Source organism: Tigriopus californicus, chromosome 9, assembly GCF_007210705.1.
Source record: "Tigriopus californicus strain San Diego chromosome 9, Tcal_SD_v2.1, whole genome shotgun sequence".
NCBI classification, from domain to species: domain Eukaryota; kingdom Metazoa; phylum Arthropoda; class Copepoda; order Harpacticoida; family Harpacticidae; genus Tigriopus; species Tigriopus californicus.
In genome coordinates this window covers 14,189,754-14,210,012 of record NC_081448.1, presented here as the reverse complement: position 1 = coordinate 14,210,012, position 20,259 = coordinate 14,189,754, and the positions used below count along the sequence as shown (strand labels likewise).

At 39.7% G+C, this 20,259-nt stretch overlaps 4 protein-coding genes across 4 annotated transcripts; all 4 read left to right on the top strand.

The window, feature by feature from the left end:
* Positions 1-5,863: 5,863 nt before the first annotated feature.
* On the top strand, positions 5,864-9,826 carry LOC131887341 (uncharacterized). The gene is made up of 5 exons (XM_059235928.1): positions 5,864-7,535; positions 7,608-7,852; positions 7,966-8,243; positions 8,672-9,189; positions 9,600-9,826. The coding sequence occupies exons 1-5, from the start codon at positions 6,696-6,698 to the stop codon at positions 9,702-9,704; spliced, it is 1,986 nt and encodes a 661-aa protein (XP_059091911.1). The 5' UTR covers positions 5,864-6,695; the 3' UTR covers positions 9,705-9,826.
* Positions 9,827-10,037: 211 nt separating this feature from the next.
* Positions 10,038-19,323, top strand: LOC131887345 (IST1 homolog). The gene is made up of 4 exons (XM_059235931.1): positions 10,038-10,249; positions 13,980-14,162; positions 15,484-15,784; positions 18,665-19,323. The coding sequence occupies exons 1-4, from the start codon at positions 10,188-10,190 to the stop codon at positions 18,914-18,916; spliced, it is 798 nt and encodes a 265-aa protein (XP_059091914.1). The 5' UTR covers positions 10,038-10,187; the 3' UTR covers positions 18,917-19,323.
* Positions 10,340-12,876, top strand: LOC131887346 (uncharacterized). The gene is made up of 2 exons (XM_059235932.1): positions 10,340-10,583; positions 12,347-12,876. The coding sequence occupies exons 1-2, from the start codon at positions 10,340-10,342 to the stop codon at positions 12,712-12,714; spliced, it is 612 nt and encodes a 203-aa protein (XP_059091915.1). The 3' UTR covers positions 12,715-12,876.
* LOC131887347 (IST1 homolog) lies at positions 18,983-19,323 on the top strand. The gene has a single exon (XM_059235933.1). The coding sequence runs from the start codon at positions 18,983-18,985 to the stop codon at positions 19,262-19,264; it is 282 nt and encodes a 93-aa protein (XP_059091916.1). The 3' UTR covers positions 19,265-19,323.
* Positions 19,324-20,259: the final 936 nt, after the last annotated feature.

Genomic DNA, 20,259 nt, shown 5'->3' with positions numbered 1-20,259 from the left:
ATTACACCACTTAATTGTAAACTAATACTCACATTCACCAAATACACCATTTCAAGAGTACGATTTTAGCCCCAAATATAGAGATATTTGCTGGTTGCACTTTTTCTTTTAAACATTAGCCACTTTTTCCAGGCATTGGGCAGTTATATACATGTTGTTTAGAATTATAAGTTATGTTGCTTTAAAAAGCTTTTTCTTGGATTTTCAGATCAACAAACCTTTACTTTTAGGCCCGATTTTGCTTGGGGGCATGACAACGAATTTGATTATGCGTACAACTCATGTTTGAGCTAACGCATTGACAGACACGAAATATGACTCAGGTGACATAAAAAGTCTCAAAAGAGAAAGATTTTTAGTTGCTTTGAAGAAACGTTTAGAGGCTCTCTTTGCTCCTTTGTTGTCTTTGTTAAGGTTAAGACTAATTTTGAGTTGATTGTGTAATCATTGGCGCGAGTCCACCCCGTTTCTTCGAGAATACGGAAGCTTAGTGCTGAGCATGCAAGCTCAATTTGCATTACATTAGATACACTTTATGTCGACATCATCATAAATGCAATTGGCTCCCATTTTATGATTTTCGTGTATGAAACATTGATCTCTTCCGTCAAAGGAAGTCTACCATAAATCAGGAAACGTTGCAAGAGTGCAGCCAAAAGCTTCAATTCAGAATATGATGAAAGGAAACAAAGCATCACTCGATGGTTTGATCTCAGAATAAGTGCATGCTCTCGACATAAAGGCAAATACACAAAGACGGCAGGGTTTAAAAACATGTACCTACGAAACGGTAGCTTTGAGTTTTCATAGGGAATATCAATACACATCCAACTTTGTGCTGTACAGACGTAGGGAGAAAGATCCATGTAGCCATAGTCTGATTAGAGGTTCAGATGAGCGATAAGAATATAAAAAGAGTGCTTATAGTAAAAAATGTGTTGCAGGGGTTTCGCTCAAAAAAACCACGTGACCATGATAAGGGAGCATTCGACAGAAAATGGTCGAACAAGGATACATCAATTTAAAAAAAAAACGGTATCATGGGTTCACCTCTTATTATCGCGAAGGTTCTCGCCGTTTGTATTTGCCAATCTCTGATGTTGAAGTCGACTGCCTTTTGTTCCATTGACTACTCATGAAATTGCCGGACCAATATTGGGCTCTGAAATCAATATTTTGAGCGTATCCAAGCTCTTTGTTCCTGTATTTAGTTTGAACTATTGAGTTACCATCATAACTTTAACATTTGAGAATATCTAGGACAGTAAAGAGTTGTAGAGATGACTAATCAATAGGGGAGGGGTAAAATGCGTAAAAATATTTTTTCAGACATTTAACAATAACACTTTTGACTAAAGAGCAAAGAGAATTTTGGTCAGTTGAATGGGGGTTAAGTCACTATGATAGCTATAATATAAAAAGGAAAAAAAATCTGAAGAATTTCTTCTCATATTTCTCACGGTGTACTACACTCTCTAACATTAAACTACTTTTAAGTAGTCTTAGTTTTCATGCTGTTTTGTTTGGAAGTTTTTTTGGAATATTTTGAACTCGAAATCTTATCAAAGCACCATGTTTTTTCGGATTTTCCGCCGATACAGGGGATGGTATCCCCCGGTAAAAAATTGGAAGACATGAATTGCCCACGGGGCAAGGTAAAGTATGTTATCCTGCTACGAATTAGAATTGGTCGATTGAGATGTGTCGTGTATGTAAGCCTGATTTGGTATCGTGTTTTAAAACTTATTTAAGTCGGCTTTAAAAGTAGGCATTGAATCATCTAAAATGTGAAATCGTCAAAGGCAGGAGTGTAAAAGATAATAAAGATTATATAGCCTAGGCGCTCTATCTAGAATAAACGAGAACTTCATGGTTTTGACTAGTCTCGTTTCATTATATGCCTAAACTGTACTCTCACCTGACACGTTATACCCCTACGGTCATTCTAGATAAAAATCTACTCCCGGATTGGGCATCCTTTGTGAATGCATTTAAAACCATATAAAATATGATATCGTTCATATCTTCATTGAGTACTATAAATCCCTAGCCGTTTTAGTCTCTCCCAATAGGAGAGGTTACGCATGCCAGATATATTACGGGTAAAAGTTCGTTAGACCTTCTCTATTCTTTGAAGTCCTGCAGAGCTCATTTTTGCCCAAACAGGAGATGCATACTCTACATGGGGTTGGACAATACATTTGAAGAGATTCAGCATAGTCGTTGAATTGCAGGATTTGGATCAAGCGGAATGCCACACCATGTGATCTAAAAACAAACAATTGAGAACAATTGAGGGTTGATGGGATGAAATGAATCCCTTTTCTATTCTTGCTTTCAATCAAACTAAAATGACGCTTGGTTGGCCAAGGCCCTTTTGAACATTTTTGTTCCACTTTCAGGTGAGTTTTTGCGTTACTTTTTATCTTTAAAATACTTGGCTGTCTTGCACTTTTCCCACTGTATACTTATGAGACTCGAATCGTTTCGAAAGGTTTTAGAGGTTTGAAAGTCATTTTCAAATGTCTCTCTTGACGTTTCAAGTCGTGCGTCTCATGAGTATGTTCTTAAAAGCCATTTAACTTAACTTTAGAATTCAGAAAATGGTGGCACAAAATATTAATTCGTTGAAGGCATTTTGCGTCAGTTTACAACCAAACATCTAGTGAATTCCACTTGAGTCTGATCAAGCTTAAATTTGGTCCAAGCACGCAAATAGGGCCAGATTAGACAATATCAAGGACCTCTTCGTGTCAAACACATCTTTGATATTTAAGATAGTCAGAGTCTGACGGATTCAAGCACCATTCTGATTGGCGAGGAAAGTTGCACATTCATTGTAGCTAATAGGGCTTCTACTTGAAGCCTTTTGACCATTGAATACTGTAACTAAGTTTACAAGCCCTATACATATTGGTATTTATATGATCCAGTGCGATTCATTATCATCTAATATTGGACTTGTTTGAGATGAAACTCATGAATTGAGGAACCTAGATTGAAAGAAGCTAATCATTCATAAATATTGCAGTAATTAAGAGTTGTTTTTAAAATCTTTGATGGCATATTTTTTTTTTCCTTTTACTGGCTTCCTTACCGCTACTGGAATTGACCCCTCACACTTCCAGATGGAAAATTATAGCTCTTATTCAACCATAATATCTCATAATCGTATTCCATCTCTGTGTTGTTTTTTTTTCGTTTTTTTTTCTCTTCTTTCTTTCTCACCACTTACCAATACCCTTTTTAGGTCTCATCTGATGTCTTGAGTGGTTCTTTAATAATATAAATAATAATATATTCATATTATATCTGATCCACCGGAGTAGGCAACTTTGGCTATCTTTTGAAAATAGCGGTGATCTGGAACGGTGGTCAAACACTTGCCCAAGTCTGATTTGAAAAATGTTTCCAAATTTATAACACTGGAGTTTTCCCTACCAATAATACGTTGAAGCAAATTAATGGGTGAAGGAGGCTGAAAAAAATGGGCTGTCATTTTGTTCCGTCCTCTATCGTTTTGGGTCATTTCATCTCTTTCTACAGAAATTCCCCTCAAGTCCATTTTTTGCCATCAGATTATTTCTCCTGTTAAAAGGTATCTAGCAATCTCTGTGTCTTCATCTAAACGTACCTTCCATTCGTTTTCATTTCCGTTCCCGACATTACCTAATGGACATTTCCGATGAAGAAAAAGCGGAATATTTTTTTTATTTATGCAAAAAACGGGGAAAGTCTCTGCATTGTGATGGGTCTTATTGTTATTTGAAACAAGGAAATAGATACGAGCATGAATGTTGTCCCTCACTGACCGTTTCAAAACCCTCCTGAAAATTCTTTTGTTCGAAGAATGCCATCTGAATTTTTGTGAGACAAAGGTTATTATTTGAATGTGAAAGTCAAGCTTGATGCGACGTTTCAAGCCGAAAACAGGAATGCCATGAAATTTACCCAACTACTGCAAACCAACATGCTAGGTGGGATAAAAAAAACTGCATTGGATGTTTGAAAATGTAGTTCATTAACGCATTGCTTGCAATCATGGACTTGGACCACCATGAAAATATTTCGAGGTTCTCAATATTGATATCTATCATTTAGAGGGAAGTTAGGTTACCGGTTTACTCAAATTTGATTACGATCACAAAGAGACTTTCACTCAGAAGAGAGTACTTTGGCGAAATCATTACATTTGACCCCTCTTTGAACTCCCACCATATTTTTTCTCATGTTTAGCTAGTTAATGAGATAAAAAGCTATGCCGAAATTGAAATTTTAAGGTTCAAGTTGCAAACAGATTAATTGTTATCCATTTAAGTAAAAGTTACCTTCTTCATGAAACGGTGATCAAACCTCATTAAAAAATCTATTCACCAATAATTTACAGGGTGGCCCTACTTTCAGGGCAGTAGTAACGAAATTACAAGTAACGAAATTACAGTCATTTCCTTTTATCGAAAAAGGAACTATAATCGGGTGTGATTGTAAAGACAATAAAAAAAAAAAAAAATACTCGTTACTCGTTCCTTTTTTCACGCTATAAAAAGCATTTGATGTTTTGTTTCTCTCTTCACAAAGTGTTTAGGCAATCTTAACAGATTTGCCTGGCGGGGGCTTTTGCTTGGATTTTCTCAGAGTGCCTAAAATCCGCTCAATTGCCCAAAAGGTGACTGAATTCAACCTTGTTTTTCTGTTTACGTAAGAACGGCGCTAGGTCTGATCCAAACAACTACAGATCTATTGCGATACAGGATCCCTTTATGAAGATATTTTCCACCCTCCTAAATACCCGACTCGTTAAATTTGTGGAAGAAAATGGATTACTTCCTGAAGAGCAATTTGGATTTACAAGAGGCAAAGGAACGATAGGAGCTACTGCACTTCTACGGGAGGCAGCTTCTGACCGTCTAGCCATGAAGAAGCGGACCCCAGTTTGCTGGCCTCCAATTGAAAATGTTCAATTCGGCACCAGAAGATGAACCCGGACCATCGATGACAGACTTTCAGGGAGCTTTTAGACTCGAGACATCAGTTGATTTGTCACCGGAAAGAGTACCATTCTAGTCCCACCCACCGACTACTGTGTGAGGAGAATGCCCATGCATATCATTTTCTTTACTTTTGCAATTCACCGAAACCAAAGAGATGTAAAGATGACTCTTTACATCGCAATTAAGTTCTATAATAAAATTGGTTAAATTAAGCAAAATGTCAAGGGTGAAAATTGATGGGGTAAAATCTAATATTGACTCAAAGATGCAAATGAATGCTTTTTATTTTGTAAAAGAATAGACATGGTACTAAGAACATGATACGCGGGACAGAACATTGCAGTTGATAAAAACCCAAAATAAACGTCAAAGCATTGGAAGGAGGGGGGGGGGGCTAAATACGCGTTTAAAATTTTTATTTATGCTGTAAAACATGCACAGAAACGGATCAAAATGTGTAGAAAAATATGCTCTCAGCCTTTAAAATATGCTAAAGTATACATATTGAGAGCCAAAAAATGCCTTTACGCTCAAAAGTAAGCCTACTTTACATAAAATGCTCTAAAGTCAAACAGAATCGGATTAATGAAAAATAAGTGCACAGAAATGACCCCAAGCACTAAGAATAATGTTTATGGCAACATAATTCTCAAATGGTAGTTAAACAGAACATTGGACATTGCACTGATTCAATGTATCTAATCCGTTGTTTTGCCATTTGCGTTATTTTTTCAATATTTTTGGGTGGGTGCCGAGGTTGTTGGAGAGGTGAGCCTTGCTGTTAAGTGCAGTATTTGATAAACTCTTTGTCTGTGGATGGGGTTAGCTTGTTAACAAAGATCAAGAAGAAGAATCGATCCGGGTACGTCTAAAGGAATATATGTCAGAAATATATTAATCGCCTCCTCCCTCACTCCAAATATTATTAAACTATGCATAAAACTGGAAATGTGCTCTATATGCAACTAAGCCTGCTATAAGTCACAAAACGCTTAACACATATTTTGGCTCTCTCTTGTAAAGAAAATGTGCAAAATGTTGCGGAATCAGTAAAAACAGGGTCGTTCAAACGTCGCCTTATGGCATGTAAGTCGGATCAAGGACACTTTAGAGTCCCTGGTCGGACTAATACTACAATGTTTGGGTCATATAAGGTTGACAACTGCAGGCGATCAAATCAAATCCTATGGTTATCCAATGCCTTGTGCCAAAAATTAGATTCGGTGAAAAGCAACCCGAACTAACTAAGTGCTTACACAGTGGGCTTTAATTTGCGCCCAATCAAGAGATAAGAGCGGAAGATATTGGAAATATCGTCCAATTCGGTAAGTTTGTGTTTCTTTGTCTTTCGTGCCATCTTTGCTCTTCCATTCGTTTGCTCCTCTTCGGTAGGTTCATTCATTGCTTACATTACCCCTGACAGTGAGCCTTCGTTCTAGCTTCGTTTGAGAAAGCCACATCCCAATGGCCTTGCTGTGCAGAGCAGAGCAGAGCAGAGCACGCCAGTGGAGATGTACCTACATACTACATATCCTTTACGTATGTATGTACGCACGGAAGTCCAACAAGTCTAGCTCTGTCTATTAGACTTGACTAAACGCTCTCAGTACTTGCGGTATCAGAGACACCAGCAATACCGTGTTCAGCAAGGTCTGACAAATCATGTTTTTGCTCCTTCAATTGCCATGATCAATCCGTGATACCATGGCCATAGCCACTCCATTGACAGTGAGGCTGGAGCCAGTTACGACCTTGTCTAGGGGGTCGTCGCCCATTTCGAGTAATGGATCACCTGGAATCAAATGGAACGACGCAGTATTGCCCGGAGCGGCTAAGGCCTTTTGTGATGTTCAAGCGGCCAATACCGCTGAAATCTTTGTGCGGCACGTGCTCACCGATCTCCAGCCCAGAGACGTGGACTCGAACACAACCTTGAAATCGTTGTCCGATTACTTCGTGAAAGCCGTGGAAACTCAAATACAACTGAAAAGTGCGGGCGATGGAAGCCTCAGCTTCTCTACCACTCCGCTACAAGAACGGCTGGAACTGATATCTTCCAATCAGAACGCGGACAATGCCCGGGTTTTAGAGGACCCGAGCGAAAACTTGGATCATGTCAACAGTCATGAATACCTGGCAGCCAACTCCACTAACAGCACAAACCATGAAGAATATTTGAACTCGAATGGCTTCGATGACTCGTTGCCCAAGTATAAGAACATTTTCAGGAGGTTCTCCCTGATGGGATTGGCCAAGGGACGGGGCTTCAGTGTGTTTCACAAGCAACACTCCGATGAGGTAGAGCTCTCTCATTCCAATGGGGATACCTACCTAGTCTCTGGAATGAGTGGCACTAATAATGGAGAACGCAGAAAGATGAAGCTTTCTAAAATCGTGGTTGAAGTGATCAAAGAAGGATTAGTAAACTTCAGTTCGGGCGGAGATTCGGGCATCTATGATGGCAAACCTCTTTGGCACAAGGGTCGATTATCATTAGTTCGGGCGGCAGGTGGTTACATGATTGAGCTTTACTCACCCCCAAAGGTATATTTTGAATATTCCTGACATGCAAACTATTCCATGATATGATGTATTTGGCCATGAAATGTGTTTTAGGCCAGTAAACCCAAGGCTGGTATGCTTTGCCTGCTCGTGGCCGAGGCCAGGGAAACGTCAGCGTTGGAAATGCCGGATCACGAAAACACATTTGTGCTGAAGGCAGATGGCATTGGGATGAGTGCTGCCAACCAGGAGTATGTCATTGAAGTGACAGATGGCGACGATCTGAAAGCATGGCTTCTAGCTATTCAATCGTGCATGCAACCTCAAGGGATCACACTGGACGAGTTTGCTGAGCGGAGGTAAGGTAATGTGTCTTCTGCCCTCGAAAATGGCCGGATATATCAGACACATGTCCAATACAAAACAAATTACGACCATTCGCCAAGGGGCCTTTCATTTCATATTTTTGTAGAAGTCGGCTGGGCGGCATGCCTGAGTCGCAGAGTTTGCAGTTTTTCAGAAGAGATCCAATGTCTCTGAATTTGGGCGCCAACTCAAGCCCTTCTCAAAGACGAGGTTTGCCGGGTTCAAGTGCAGACACTCTCTCACACAACGGAACCGGAAATGGAACCACCCAGGTTATGTCACATCACGGAGCTAGCAACGGTGGTGATCAAGCCCCGCTATCTTCCATTACATCATCGAATTCTTCCAACAACAACCTCAGCAATAGGGGACCCCTTTCATTGGGTATGTCAACTATATATACCAGGACATCTCCGTTTCCGTTTGACCATGACATTTTTGTAGATTCTTCTTCTCTGAACTTGATCCTTTATTTGGAGTACAGAGCCTCCTGGGGTATTTTGATGTTGAACAAAAGCGTTGGTACAAATTCGTCAACTATTTTTAGTCCATAGGAAAATTCCCAGCTCGAGAGAGCCCCTTAAGCCTCGACGTCTTCAAAGGAATTTTAAGTCCTTTCAATACAGGTCTTGATCTAGTTTTTCCCTTTCAGCTAAGTTTTTACATATTTTGAGCAAAAATCACCCACGTTATGCTAGTTGAAGGTCAGGTGAGCCGGAAATACGTGAGGGTGTTTACATAATATTTGCAAAATGGTTCTTGCCAGGCTTGTGAAATCATTCATCAAAGGCCCTCTTCATTTATTTCTTTAGGATATGACGACGTACCGGAAGTTGTCCTTCAATTGGTAGATTATCCATGGTTTCACGGGAACTTATGTCGAGCTGATGCAGCTCAATTGGTTCTAAATGCTTCCTTAAGACGGACATCTACAAATAATACCTCAGAGCCAATATCCGGTGACCCGGGCAATCCACCAAACTCCTCATCACACCCAAATCACGGCCTGTTCTTGGTCAGACAAAGCGAAACTAGAAGGGGCGAGTTCGTCCTCACTTTCAACTACCAAAGACGGGCCAAGCATCTGCGGCTGATCTTGAATACCGACGGGCAATGCCGCGTTCAGCACATGTGGTTCAATTCAATCTTCGATTGCTTGGAACACTTTCGGGTGCAAGCCATCCCTTTGGAATCGGGAGCCAACTCGGACGTGAAATTGGGCGATTTTGTGGTGTGCGTGGCGGAGAGAGGGCAGACCTCCAACTCTTCCATGTCCGGGCACGTCAACGCGATGGGGCGTGTTGGTGCCAATTTACCTGAACCCAATGAGGTAAGACTGTTACTTTTTTTCTTCTATATTCTCCGAAGGCGGGATACGAACCCACGCCGTCTGGGGAACCATGTCTTGCCTCTACCGGGTACATTGGACCACTCAGCTACCATGGCTGCTCTTTTATAAGAGCACTGTGTCGAAAAAAATAATCAAGTCTGTCATTTTATTTACAATTTACTTTTGGCCAATCAGTAGTGTCCTTTTGGCTCCCACACGAGTGGATCCAAAATCAGACGAAAATGATGCATTCCGTCAGAGAGATCTGTATCTCGATGCACTCTCAACATTTTGTCACACATTAGTGCAATTTTAGGCTTTCTCCGTTAATCAAAGCCTATAATCGAATTTGGTTTCCGTGTCCAGTTTCATGCTTTAGATGTACCAAATGTTCGTGTTTGTGTTTTCAGGTCATAACTCACAACGGTCCAATCCGGACCTTGTCTCAGTCTTTGGATATCTTCCGGACCGACGGATCGCGTCGCGCCAAAGAGAACGCCTACAGCTTCGTCTGAAGTGTCAAAAACCCTACCTAGTCACAAACCCAATCACTTAGCTGGTTGTTGCTTAACCTCGAATCGAACAGATGTCACCCAAGCCCAAAGAAAATGTCAGGAAATAAAAGACTTTTGTATTTTCCGCGTTTTTTGTTGCCCGCCTTCATGGAGTGAGTGACCAGTTGTCATCATTTTCTGACGAATTTCAACGGCTTCCTCGGCTAAGATACAGATACTTCAAATCAATAAAAGAGCTAGATTTATACGAAATGTGTGTACCACAGCTAGAGGGTTTCTAAATAAACCCATGCCATTGTCATATTTACGCCAATTTTATCTGGTCACCCTAAGTCGGATTCTCGAAGGACGCATAACAAAGTTCAATATCAGACTGAGAGAGTGAATGACTCACATCAAGTAAAACCTTCCATCAAAGATAAGATCAAGCCAGAGGAGTGTTAGTCACAAGTGTACAAGCCCAAGAGTGAACCTTCAGCCATCATGTTCTCCTCGGGACCATCGTACAACAAGCTGAAAACCAATCTCAGACTTTGCATTAACAGGTAAACCAACTTTTGAGAGCCCCCTCTTAAAACTGTATTATTGCCTTACTTTGGAGATTCCGAGTCCAGTTGTGCATTCGGATTCTGGCCATGAGCGTCCACCGATTTCGTCTGAGCTTGGTTTTGATCATCACCGTGGCCTTGATTGGCCCGACGGATGCATTTATCGGGAATATTGGCCAAACCATAGTGGATGGGATCAAATCCGCGTTCTGGGGGGCGGTCTATGGGATTGGGTCGGCTATTAAGAATTTCATATTGTGGTCGGCCCGCACTATTAAGAGTGCTGTGCTCTATGTGGCCGCAGACATGGTGGAAGCCGTTTCAGCCGCAGGTTCATTCATGAATTGTTACACCTCATCTCAAAGTCAAGTTCATTAGTTCTTACACATTTAGACATTTTTCGTTTGTAACTCATAGGTTTTGGGCAGGTTTAAGTAAGCTGTTAGGATAGTGTGAAAAAGTGGGATAATTGGTCAAAGAACACGACAACCCATAATTTTAGTTATAGTGTCGCCCTCCAGAGGGTTTCTAATATGTTTGGACAGAGCGTGTTCGAGTTTCCAAAGACGAATACAGTCGCGTTGAGCACAAGTATTCATTCTTACACAAAAATAATAATGTGTTTGTAGGTCGTTTTAGATTTTAAGGACAGCTCCATCGATCTCGTCCTCAACAATGAATGGTATTTGGTATTATATGAGGAGTGTGTGTTCGTATTGGAGTAAATGAGAATTCCCCAGACAAATAAAGATACAGTTGATGCGGTTGGTTAATTGATTGACGAAAAGAAAAACAAGTTAAAGCTAATCGAAGATACTGATTAGACTGAGTTCTTGATATGACATCTGTCTAGGTATATTCCAATTAGTATGATTGGCGATTGGACCCAAACTTGAAATATTGACGATTCCCTAAAATTCCATTGTGACTAAGGAAAAATATTTTCAATGAATCAAATGTTCTTGCACTCCAGAATTGCTTTCAAACATAAACAAGTTTTACCGTATCCAGTAGTTTGGTGCATCATATTTTTAATTTACTTGTAATCACGCTTGTGAAGTGAGGTCAAAGAGAGGAAATTCCAATTTGGGGCCTAAATTTTGGTCGTTGTCGTCATATCTTGTACTAGAGGAAGAGCTTATACAAACCACCACTGTAAACTAATTAAATATTTAATAATCGGAAGAATTATGTGATATAATTTAAGAAAATGTCATTGTCAGTTTAGCTTTGACATCGTGTTGCCATGACAGCTCAATATCTAAATACTATTTGCTCGAACAAGCCGGTGTTTTAGAATAATCGTGTTTTGAAATAATTTTATCCAGGCCTGGGGCACGTTGGCTCGGTGCCTTGTCTATGAGGACGTTTAGGCAAGCTCTGGCAGGTTCATTTGTTTTCTGGTACTTGTGCCAGTGATGCAAATTTGGGGCTTCAAGCACGTTTCTGGAGAGGCTGACCCTTAGTTCACGCTAGTATGAGGAAAGGTCAGCTTTGTTAAGACTAGTTTGAAGTGCCAAATTTGTATCACTGGCACTGGCAGGCAAGTTAGTTTGTTGGCATCGGAGCTTGCCTAAACATCCGAATAGGTGCTCCATTGAATCATGCCAGCCGTTTGTGTTTTGATACAAAAGAACAAGGGAAGCGAGGAAACAGAAATTTTTACATTGCAAAATGAGAGAGCGTAAAGATAGTTCATTTATGAGAGCAAAAGATTAAATTCTTGCTTTCTAAATTAAAGATTTATATTTCCTTCATTATTTGCACAGAAAAAAGATCGTTTTGCCAGGGCTGGAATATAAGATGAAGAATTTCAGATTTTTATTTTCAGAGAACTTTGTAAGCTCTTTTTGCTTTTGAAAGCTAACCATGAACCATAAATTTTCTAAATTGATCTTGTTAATTAAAGTCGTCAGATCATCAGATCAATACTGTGCAACAAAACATTCTTTTTTGTTAAAGCAAACACTACAAAGGCAAAACTGCTCTCAATATATGATGTTGTATAGAAGTGTGTCATGTCTTTTAAAGCAGTAGATCTGTTCTTGAGTTGAAGTGTAGGATGTCTCAACGCTTGAATGTCACTCTCATCAGGATCTGCCATTCGACAAAGAGCTTCCTCTAATCTGGATGGGGTATTCGGTGTGTTCAATACCGGTCAACGCGAGCTTCTCATTCAAATGATGTCTACTGCACCCCTTCCCAAAGAATATTACCTCCGACCATTCGATCTGGATGGGGAACTAGCTCATTTGGATGCCCTGATTGATTTTGTTTTGGGCCTGTCTATTACTGCGCTCTGCTTTGTGTCACTTGTGACCTTGGGCTTCGTTGGCCTTTTCGCTTTATACCGTTCCATGAGGCATGAGCAAGAATTTCTTCTAGACTTTGAGACCAATATGGAATCAAAGTTGAAAGAGGCTCTAGAGGAGCATAAAAAGTTGAAATTCGCCGAGCTTTGAATCTCAATAGACATGGAAATCCTGATTTATGGAGAAACCTTAACAGAACGCCCTGCGGTTGATGGAGCTTTCTGTTTCATCTGGCCCGATGTTTGTAAACATTTTCGTGGCTTTCACATGAAGAGAACGTATGTTGAATGAATAAAGTTTTCTTGCTGATCAGATTAAGCAAAATACAAATTACTACAAATGAATTTATCATTCGTCAAAATCAACTCATTCAATGTAGAAAAGTTGATCAAAAAACTTGGCGTTTCGATTTATATTTACAGTCGATGAATTGATTTGTCATAAAAAGCCAAAGAACTATAGACAAGGTAATTTCTGTATGGCCGTAATACTGTTTTAGAAAGTAATTCGTCGAATGAAACTTGGAAATCTCACGAGGAATATTGTTTTGGGAGTATCTTGTAATTTCTGCTAATGGCATAGAGGCAATTTAAAACAGTACAAAATTTTCCAGTTTTATTCTACTCTAGCCATTTTTGTCAATTGGTTTCAGTATGCCAAGAAATCGAATAATGCTGGAGTATGCCCAAAGCTAACTATTGTCATGAATGTACCATAAAGCATTATTCTTGAAAGGCTGTGGCCTTACTGAAGCCAGAATTGAGTTTCCGGTCTTCATGTATCATCATTCACGTTGGTCTACCGTCGTCGTGGTGAGTGGCGTTCGTTATCAGACTCGTGGAATACAATTCCCAAGGTTATTTCTTCAATGATTCGGGGGAAAAATTCAGAGCGCCATCCATAAAGGTGGTTATATTTATCAGAGGCTTTGTTCATGCCAACAATTACAACTTTTAAGTTTAAGGAAGTGGATGATTTTACATCCGTTGCAACTTCAATCGACGATGTAGACGGTCTTCTAAGACTCAGTTCATGTCTCCGTTGACCTAAATTTTATGTAATTTTAATAAGCGTTGATTTAGTTTTAATTATTATTTTTGACGTTGGTCTTTGGTGGGTATTGGTATTACGCATTTACCGGGTACATCTAGTATATTGAATGAATGGACGCTTTTTCGACTGATGATTATAAGCCATCTCAATGAATCATCATTGATGTCAAGACATTCATTGAAAATAGTAACAAACTTTAGAACAAGAAAATGGTGTTTTTCTCGATTGCGGATAGTGGCTAAAAAGGCATTATAAGCTCGATTTTTACGCCAGGGTGCTTCTGCAACCAATCCCAATCTTTAAAAGCTAGACCAAGAGGTTAACGTTGATGGATTGATCAGTTTTCCCTCTTTCATTGTCAGGCTGAAACTATTGGAGAAAAAGAAGACGGAATTGGCTCTGAAATCCCGCAAAGAGATTGCTGACTATGTGGCCAATGGAAAGGTGGAGCGAGCAAAGATTCGTGTGGAACATATCATTAGAGAGGATTACCTCGTTGAGGCTATGGAGATTGTCGAGATGTTTTGTGACCTCCTACTTGGAAGGTAAGGACTTGGATGAACTTTTCAACTTCATTAAACTTGACTTTGAGTAAAAACACAAAAAGCTCGCTTATTGTCCCAAGCTCCTAAAGTGTGGTCGTCAACTAAGGCTGAGTTTGATGGTGCGTGTTTTTTAAAGAAGGCAGACGTTTTCGAGAATTCAGATTCAATGAGAATTACCTTCCGTGGCTAGCGTCATGAAACAAATGTTGAAATAAGTTGTTCCTGATGGCCAAATTTATCCACAAACTGATTGTTTATTATCGAGTTGACAAAATGTATGCAAATATGCATGTAAATATTTCTTCGTGAAATGGAGGTAGCAAACTGGCTAAGATAATACTTATTTCCCTTCGTTAGATTAAAAATAGCTTCAATAAGAATGGAAATGAAATTTGCGCCAAATGTGGTACAACCGCCAAATCTACAATTAAGGAATGAAATGTAGCGTAGAGGTTAGGACAGTTTCTTTTAAAGAGAGAGAAGTCAGCGGTTCGATCCTCTTCCCTGACCTTTCTCAAGGAACATTTTCACTCCAATCGTTGGCCGGGCGAGGCTTACTCGTCGGATACTAGTTGGCCAATGAAATCATAGTGGATCTACGTCATTAACTTTTTCATTAACGATTGATGAATGATGACCTTGCTGTCTATATTTTCAATTGACTCACATATTGATCTTCGGTACTTTTTTTTTGTCCGTTCAAAGTTCAGCTTTACAGTACCTTTTTCCTGTAAATCATCGACCAATGTTTAAAAATTCATGAATCTGGTTTTTCGTTATTTCAAATCAAGAAAAAACATTTCGTTGATACTTACGTTTCCTGTGAAAACAAAAAATCTTTAGTTTAGGTTGTGCACGAGTACATTTCTTACTGATGTTAAATTAAGATAAGAATAGTGTCTTGTATTAAAAATAAATGCGTTAACCTATAAAAGTTTGCGAGCTATTTGAAAAGTAAAATGTGTTGAGCTGATGCCACCATGATTGCAACGATGACCACTACTGCCACGGAATGTGCAACATGGTTTACTCTACTTTTTTGGTCGTTCGTCGATTTGAGAGACTTCCAAATAACCGGGAAATATTGTCAAGCGAACGTGATGGCAATTTTACCGTAACCTTCAATTTTATGCATGTTCAGTAATTCTTACGTGAACACTTTCAACACCGAGATTTTTTGCCTAGCATCACAAGTTTCTCTGCTGGGTCAGCTTTCCAGTAAAACCAGTAAAACCCTCTTTCGAACCAATTTCCACTCTTCGCTTTCACGCAATACCAACTCCGGCGTTACCTCTTCGTAACGAGCTACCTTTGTTTCCAGATTCGGACTTATTCAACAAATGAAGACTTTGGACGATGGCTTGGCTGAGGCCATTTCCAGCATCATTTGGGTGGCTCCCCGCCTTCAGACAGATGTACAAGAGCTGAAGATTGTGTCTGACCAACTGGCGGCCAAGTACGGCAAGCCTTATGCTATGGCGTGTCGAGAAAACGGAGTGGGGACAGTGTCACAGAAATTGATGCATAAGCTCAGTGTCCAAGCACCTCCCAAGCTGACCGTGGAGAAATACATGATTGAGATCGCCAAGTACTATAATGTGGAGTACGAGCCTGACCCGCAAGTATGTTTTTATTGGTTTCCATTTATCCGTGGCTCATTTCAGTGAATAATTTCTGTGGTTTTAGACGTCGAAAATACCTTGTGTAACTCAAGGAATTAGTCAAGATTGGAACTTGCATAGAGACAGCAAGGACATGAAAGTGTGTTTTTCTTACCCGACAAAGAGGAAAGTTTGTGAGCCTTGTCTCGGAGTGAAAAGTTAGGAGCCCATTGTCGCAGGATAAAGGGCTTTCTTTCTTAGCCTCATAACTAAAGGGCACCACTAAGGGTAGATCTCCACGAAATAAATTTTGACACACAATTTGACAAATAATTTGGAAAATGTTAAGCTGTGGGTTAAATTCATTTTGATATCACCATGTGTAGCCATATCTTGTACTCTCTACATTTTTAAGATAAGTCATATTGATTCAGTTTATGACTGACCAAGTTTTCAAGATTTTAATTCATTCAAAGAATTTTATGTATGAATTGAAAATTCATGGATGCTTTGGAAACTTGTTCCATTTTCGAATGAAAGCAACATGTTTGAGTTAAAAAAAACATGCTAAACCTCGTGGAACACCCACAACGGATTTAGTCCGCTTTGTCAGATGCGTAACATTTCCAAAATGGTTGTATCACTAAAAGTACATTAATAAAGATAAGTAACAAATACCTAGTACAAAAATATCATTAGCACCCTTTGTAATGTACTGGCATAAGATTTCATTATTATCTATGTGGAAGATGCTTAGTTGTTATACTTTGAAAGTTGCGTGTTGCAGTTAAGTAGATCGGGAAACGACTAAACTAAGTTATTGCCAAGACAGCTGATTTACATTTTCAATGGAATAAAAAATAAATAGTATTCTCTTGTTTTTCTTAAGGATCTCTGTAAAAGCTAAAGTTTGTAAACTTTGTTTCTAAAACTTATTAAAGATGTAAAATTGTCGATCATTATTCGGTTATCATTAATTGATACACTAGCGAATAATAAATCTGAAATATGATAACAATACTTATGACTGTTTAAATTTTTTTTCTTGAAGTTTGTCACTTCTTGCAATAAGTAGTTCCTCCGCACTAGATACTTTTTTCGACGTTCAAAGTGCAACATTTTTTCTTATTTTTGGGGCATCGAATAAGTAGGTAATATTTTTGGCAATGTTGCTTGAAGATGCCACCGAAGCATTTTGCGGTCAAGTTTGTTGCAAAATGCAACTTTTAAAGCGTAATATTTCAGTGTCTAGGATTTTCCTGAAATTTCACTTTTGATCATAATATACATATATTAATTACATTTTATATTTTTAAATTAGTGGATTTTTAGTGGATCAATTTACTAATCGGAGCTACTTGAACGATTTATATACTTTCCAAAGTTGGTCCTTTTGTTGCTTGAACAAAGATAAACGCAACTAGAATCCTTGACACTTAAGCAAACTTATAATCGATGTGCTGTGGGAATCGCCGTGTTGTTGTTGTTTTGATATGTTTAATTCTCGAAGAGCACGAGGCACTAGTGATCCAGCATTTATGCGGCATCTATTTTTGACCGACAAATTCTGCTGGCCATTTGATCATTGGTTTTACAATGGCAATCATTATAACTAGGCGCTTTCAAGATTGTGGTTGACTTTTCGAAAGCAAATAGTTTCAACATTCATCTCAATCAAGAATTCGAAATAGAGACTGTCTAACATGATATCTAAGTCAGTCTTAACAATTGATTCTTAATCCAGCCGTTTGAAGCACTGAAAGTGAATTCCTCCAATAACGTTCATGTTCAACATTTTTCTAGCAAACAGAAATGGTTGTCTGAAAGGATTTGTGGTGCCCAATAAATTCAGGAGACCCTTTTTTAAAGCCCTAAAGAATTGTGATTCCCTTTCAAACCATAATGTCGTGTGAGTCGTGCTTTATTGGACGGTGCTCCTTTTTACTTTTGCTTGAAAATATCCTTCCTTTTCTCTTTTTGTCAATGGTTTCAAATCGCAATCGATAGCAAACAGTTGTCCGTGACACATGAGACACGACTTTTAACAAGCCATGTCAAGTTTATTTGGAGTTTGAGGTTTAAAAAAAAAACGGAGCAATTTCAACAGTGCAGCACAAGTAGAGTCCGTGTTGAACCATTTCAGGCATTCTTTGTTTTTGAAAAAAACTCGTAATTTTCTGCCTTTGATTGCTTCAAAGAGTAAGTTGTGGGCTTTGAGCAAAGCAAACAATCAAATGAGACATCCTGCTCAGCTTTTTGTACATACATTCACAAACCTTGAACCTAGTCTGGAACTGAATGTGCTTGTTTCGAAACGTTGAATGGTCTGACAGAACGGATTGCAAAATGAAGGTCACATAATCATGAAGGCTTTCAAGATAAACAAGATTTTTCCTCCTTAGTCGTTCCTTTCCGTTTGGCAACAAGAAACCATTTTATTTCCAGGGAAGTAATTGGGTTCAGACTTTCAAAATCACGAAATATACCATGCGTATGCGAAATATAACTATGCGTATTTGTTATCAAATTGTGCTTGCGAGTTCGATTGGTTCTGGTTGGTATGCCTAGATATGATAACACGTATGCCACGATATTTCTAATCTCTATGATGTCTCAACGAAGGAGAGAAATTCTTCTTCTGAGATGTTCTGAACCGGAACTGAGGCTGTTGCTTTTTTGCGTAGTTGAACCGTCGCTTTCCGTAATTGACCATGCTCCACAACCTCCTCCATATTACTTTTGCCGACTGAGCGGGAAAAGCAAGAACTCTCGGTAGAATCCAACATCAAGCGTAGGTCCTCGTCTGGCGGTTTTCCTTGTTTCTAAACTAAACTGTACCTAAACTGAACTCGTCAAGGCCAAGTATCTTTCTCTTCTCATTTCTAATGTCTCTTCTTTCAGGTCCTTTCTCAAGACGAAGTGTACGCAGCCGATGCCTTGATCGATTTGGCTCCAGCGCCTCCTTTGCCGGAAAAGAATGACCTTAACTCTCCTGGGAGTGGCTCCAATGCTTCTGCTCCACCGCCTACCAATGGGAATCATGGTCCGGGTGGGTATGCTCCTTTCAACTACCCACCTCAAGGACATCCTCATGGGGGTGTGCCTCCGGCTTATGGTGGGGGAGCCATGGGATACCCTCCCCCAGGTGGATAAGTTTACCCGCCCCAAGGAGGTAGCAACCACAAGGACGATGGACCTCCACCTTACTTTCCTCCAGATATGGGGGGTGGTGCCGTTGGAGGAGTCTCTCGACAACCTGACCTGCCCCCGACCACGTCAACTAACCCACCTCCTGTTCGGTCAGAGTCCAATGAGGACAACACGATGAAGAATAATCTGGATTTCCCGGAGTTGCCTGGGGTGCCCCATGACTCGCCGTTGAAATCCGTCACTCCGGATAACAAGGAGGTGGACGATGAGGATGTGAAGAATCCGGGCGATGAGTCTGAGATCGATTTTGATGATTTGACCCGACGTTTCGAAGCTTTGAAAAAGAAGTGAAGTTATTATGTATTTTTACCACTGGCTTGAATAAATGAATAAAGTATTTAATTTCTTTACCTTTCGGCATTGGGCAAAGTCAATTCTTCGTTGAAAAAAAAGTGGGAAGCATTCATGAACCGCAGATGGAGAACCAATCAGATACAGATCTGCACGACTTTGAACAAATAATGTATGTGATGGTTGGCTTCGCTGCCTAGGCAAGGCACGCACCCAGTGGTCCGCAGTACGTAAAGTAAGAATTAAAAAAAGAAAGCTTCTTAAAAATACTAATGTTTTCTCCTGGAGGAAAGAGATTCTTGTAAAAGAAAAAAAATAATGAGAAATGAAAAGTCGAGGGGTAAATGGATTTTCAAACTGGGTAACGTACATCCACCATCTATGTTGGCAAAGAGCTTTACAAAACGGCCTTCGAATCAAGTTGAACAAATTGAAAAACTTTGATATTTGATTAACGTCCATCTTCGCCATCAGACTCAGTACCTCTGGTATTTGGGTTCAAATAAAGCCGTTGAAGACATTCGCCAAGGTCGGGTTTCAGTGCAATCTTGATTAATCCAATGATTTTCAAATTGGTCTCTTTTGACGATCAACCTCTTGAGCTCTGTATTGATTACCGTGACCACACATTTTAATGGACTGTCTCGTATCATTATAACGCTCAACGCGGGGTATACCAAAAGTAGCAACCCTAAGAAAATGTTGATATGGGGCCTTAAGCCAAACTTCCCAACAGAATCCAACGGTCGTGGGCTGGTGTTCAATTATTCTTAGCCAGCTCAAGGAAAATCGGCTTATCGAAAGAACCTTTGTTCAACGGGATTGAGAGACTGCAACAACTAGGAGTGAGCACGTGGAAACACAGCACTAGGGGCACTATAGTACGAGCTACTTTCTTCTTCAGCTCGACGTGAGTCTTTGTAATGTACATTAATACACTGTTCAGAAATAAAAACGACAAGCATTTCCAACATGGACCCATTAGTAAAGTGACA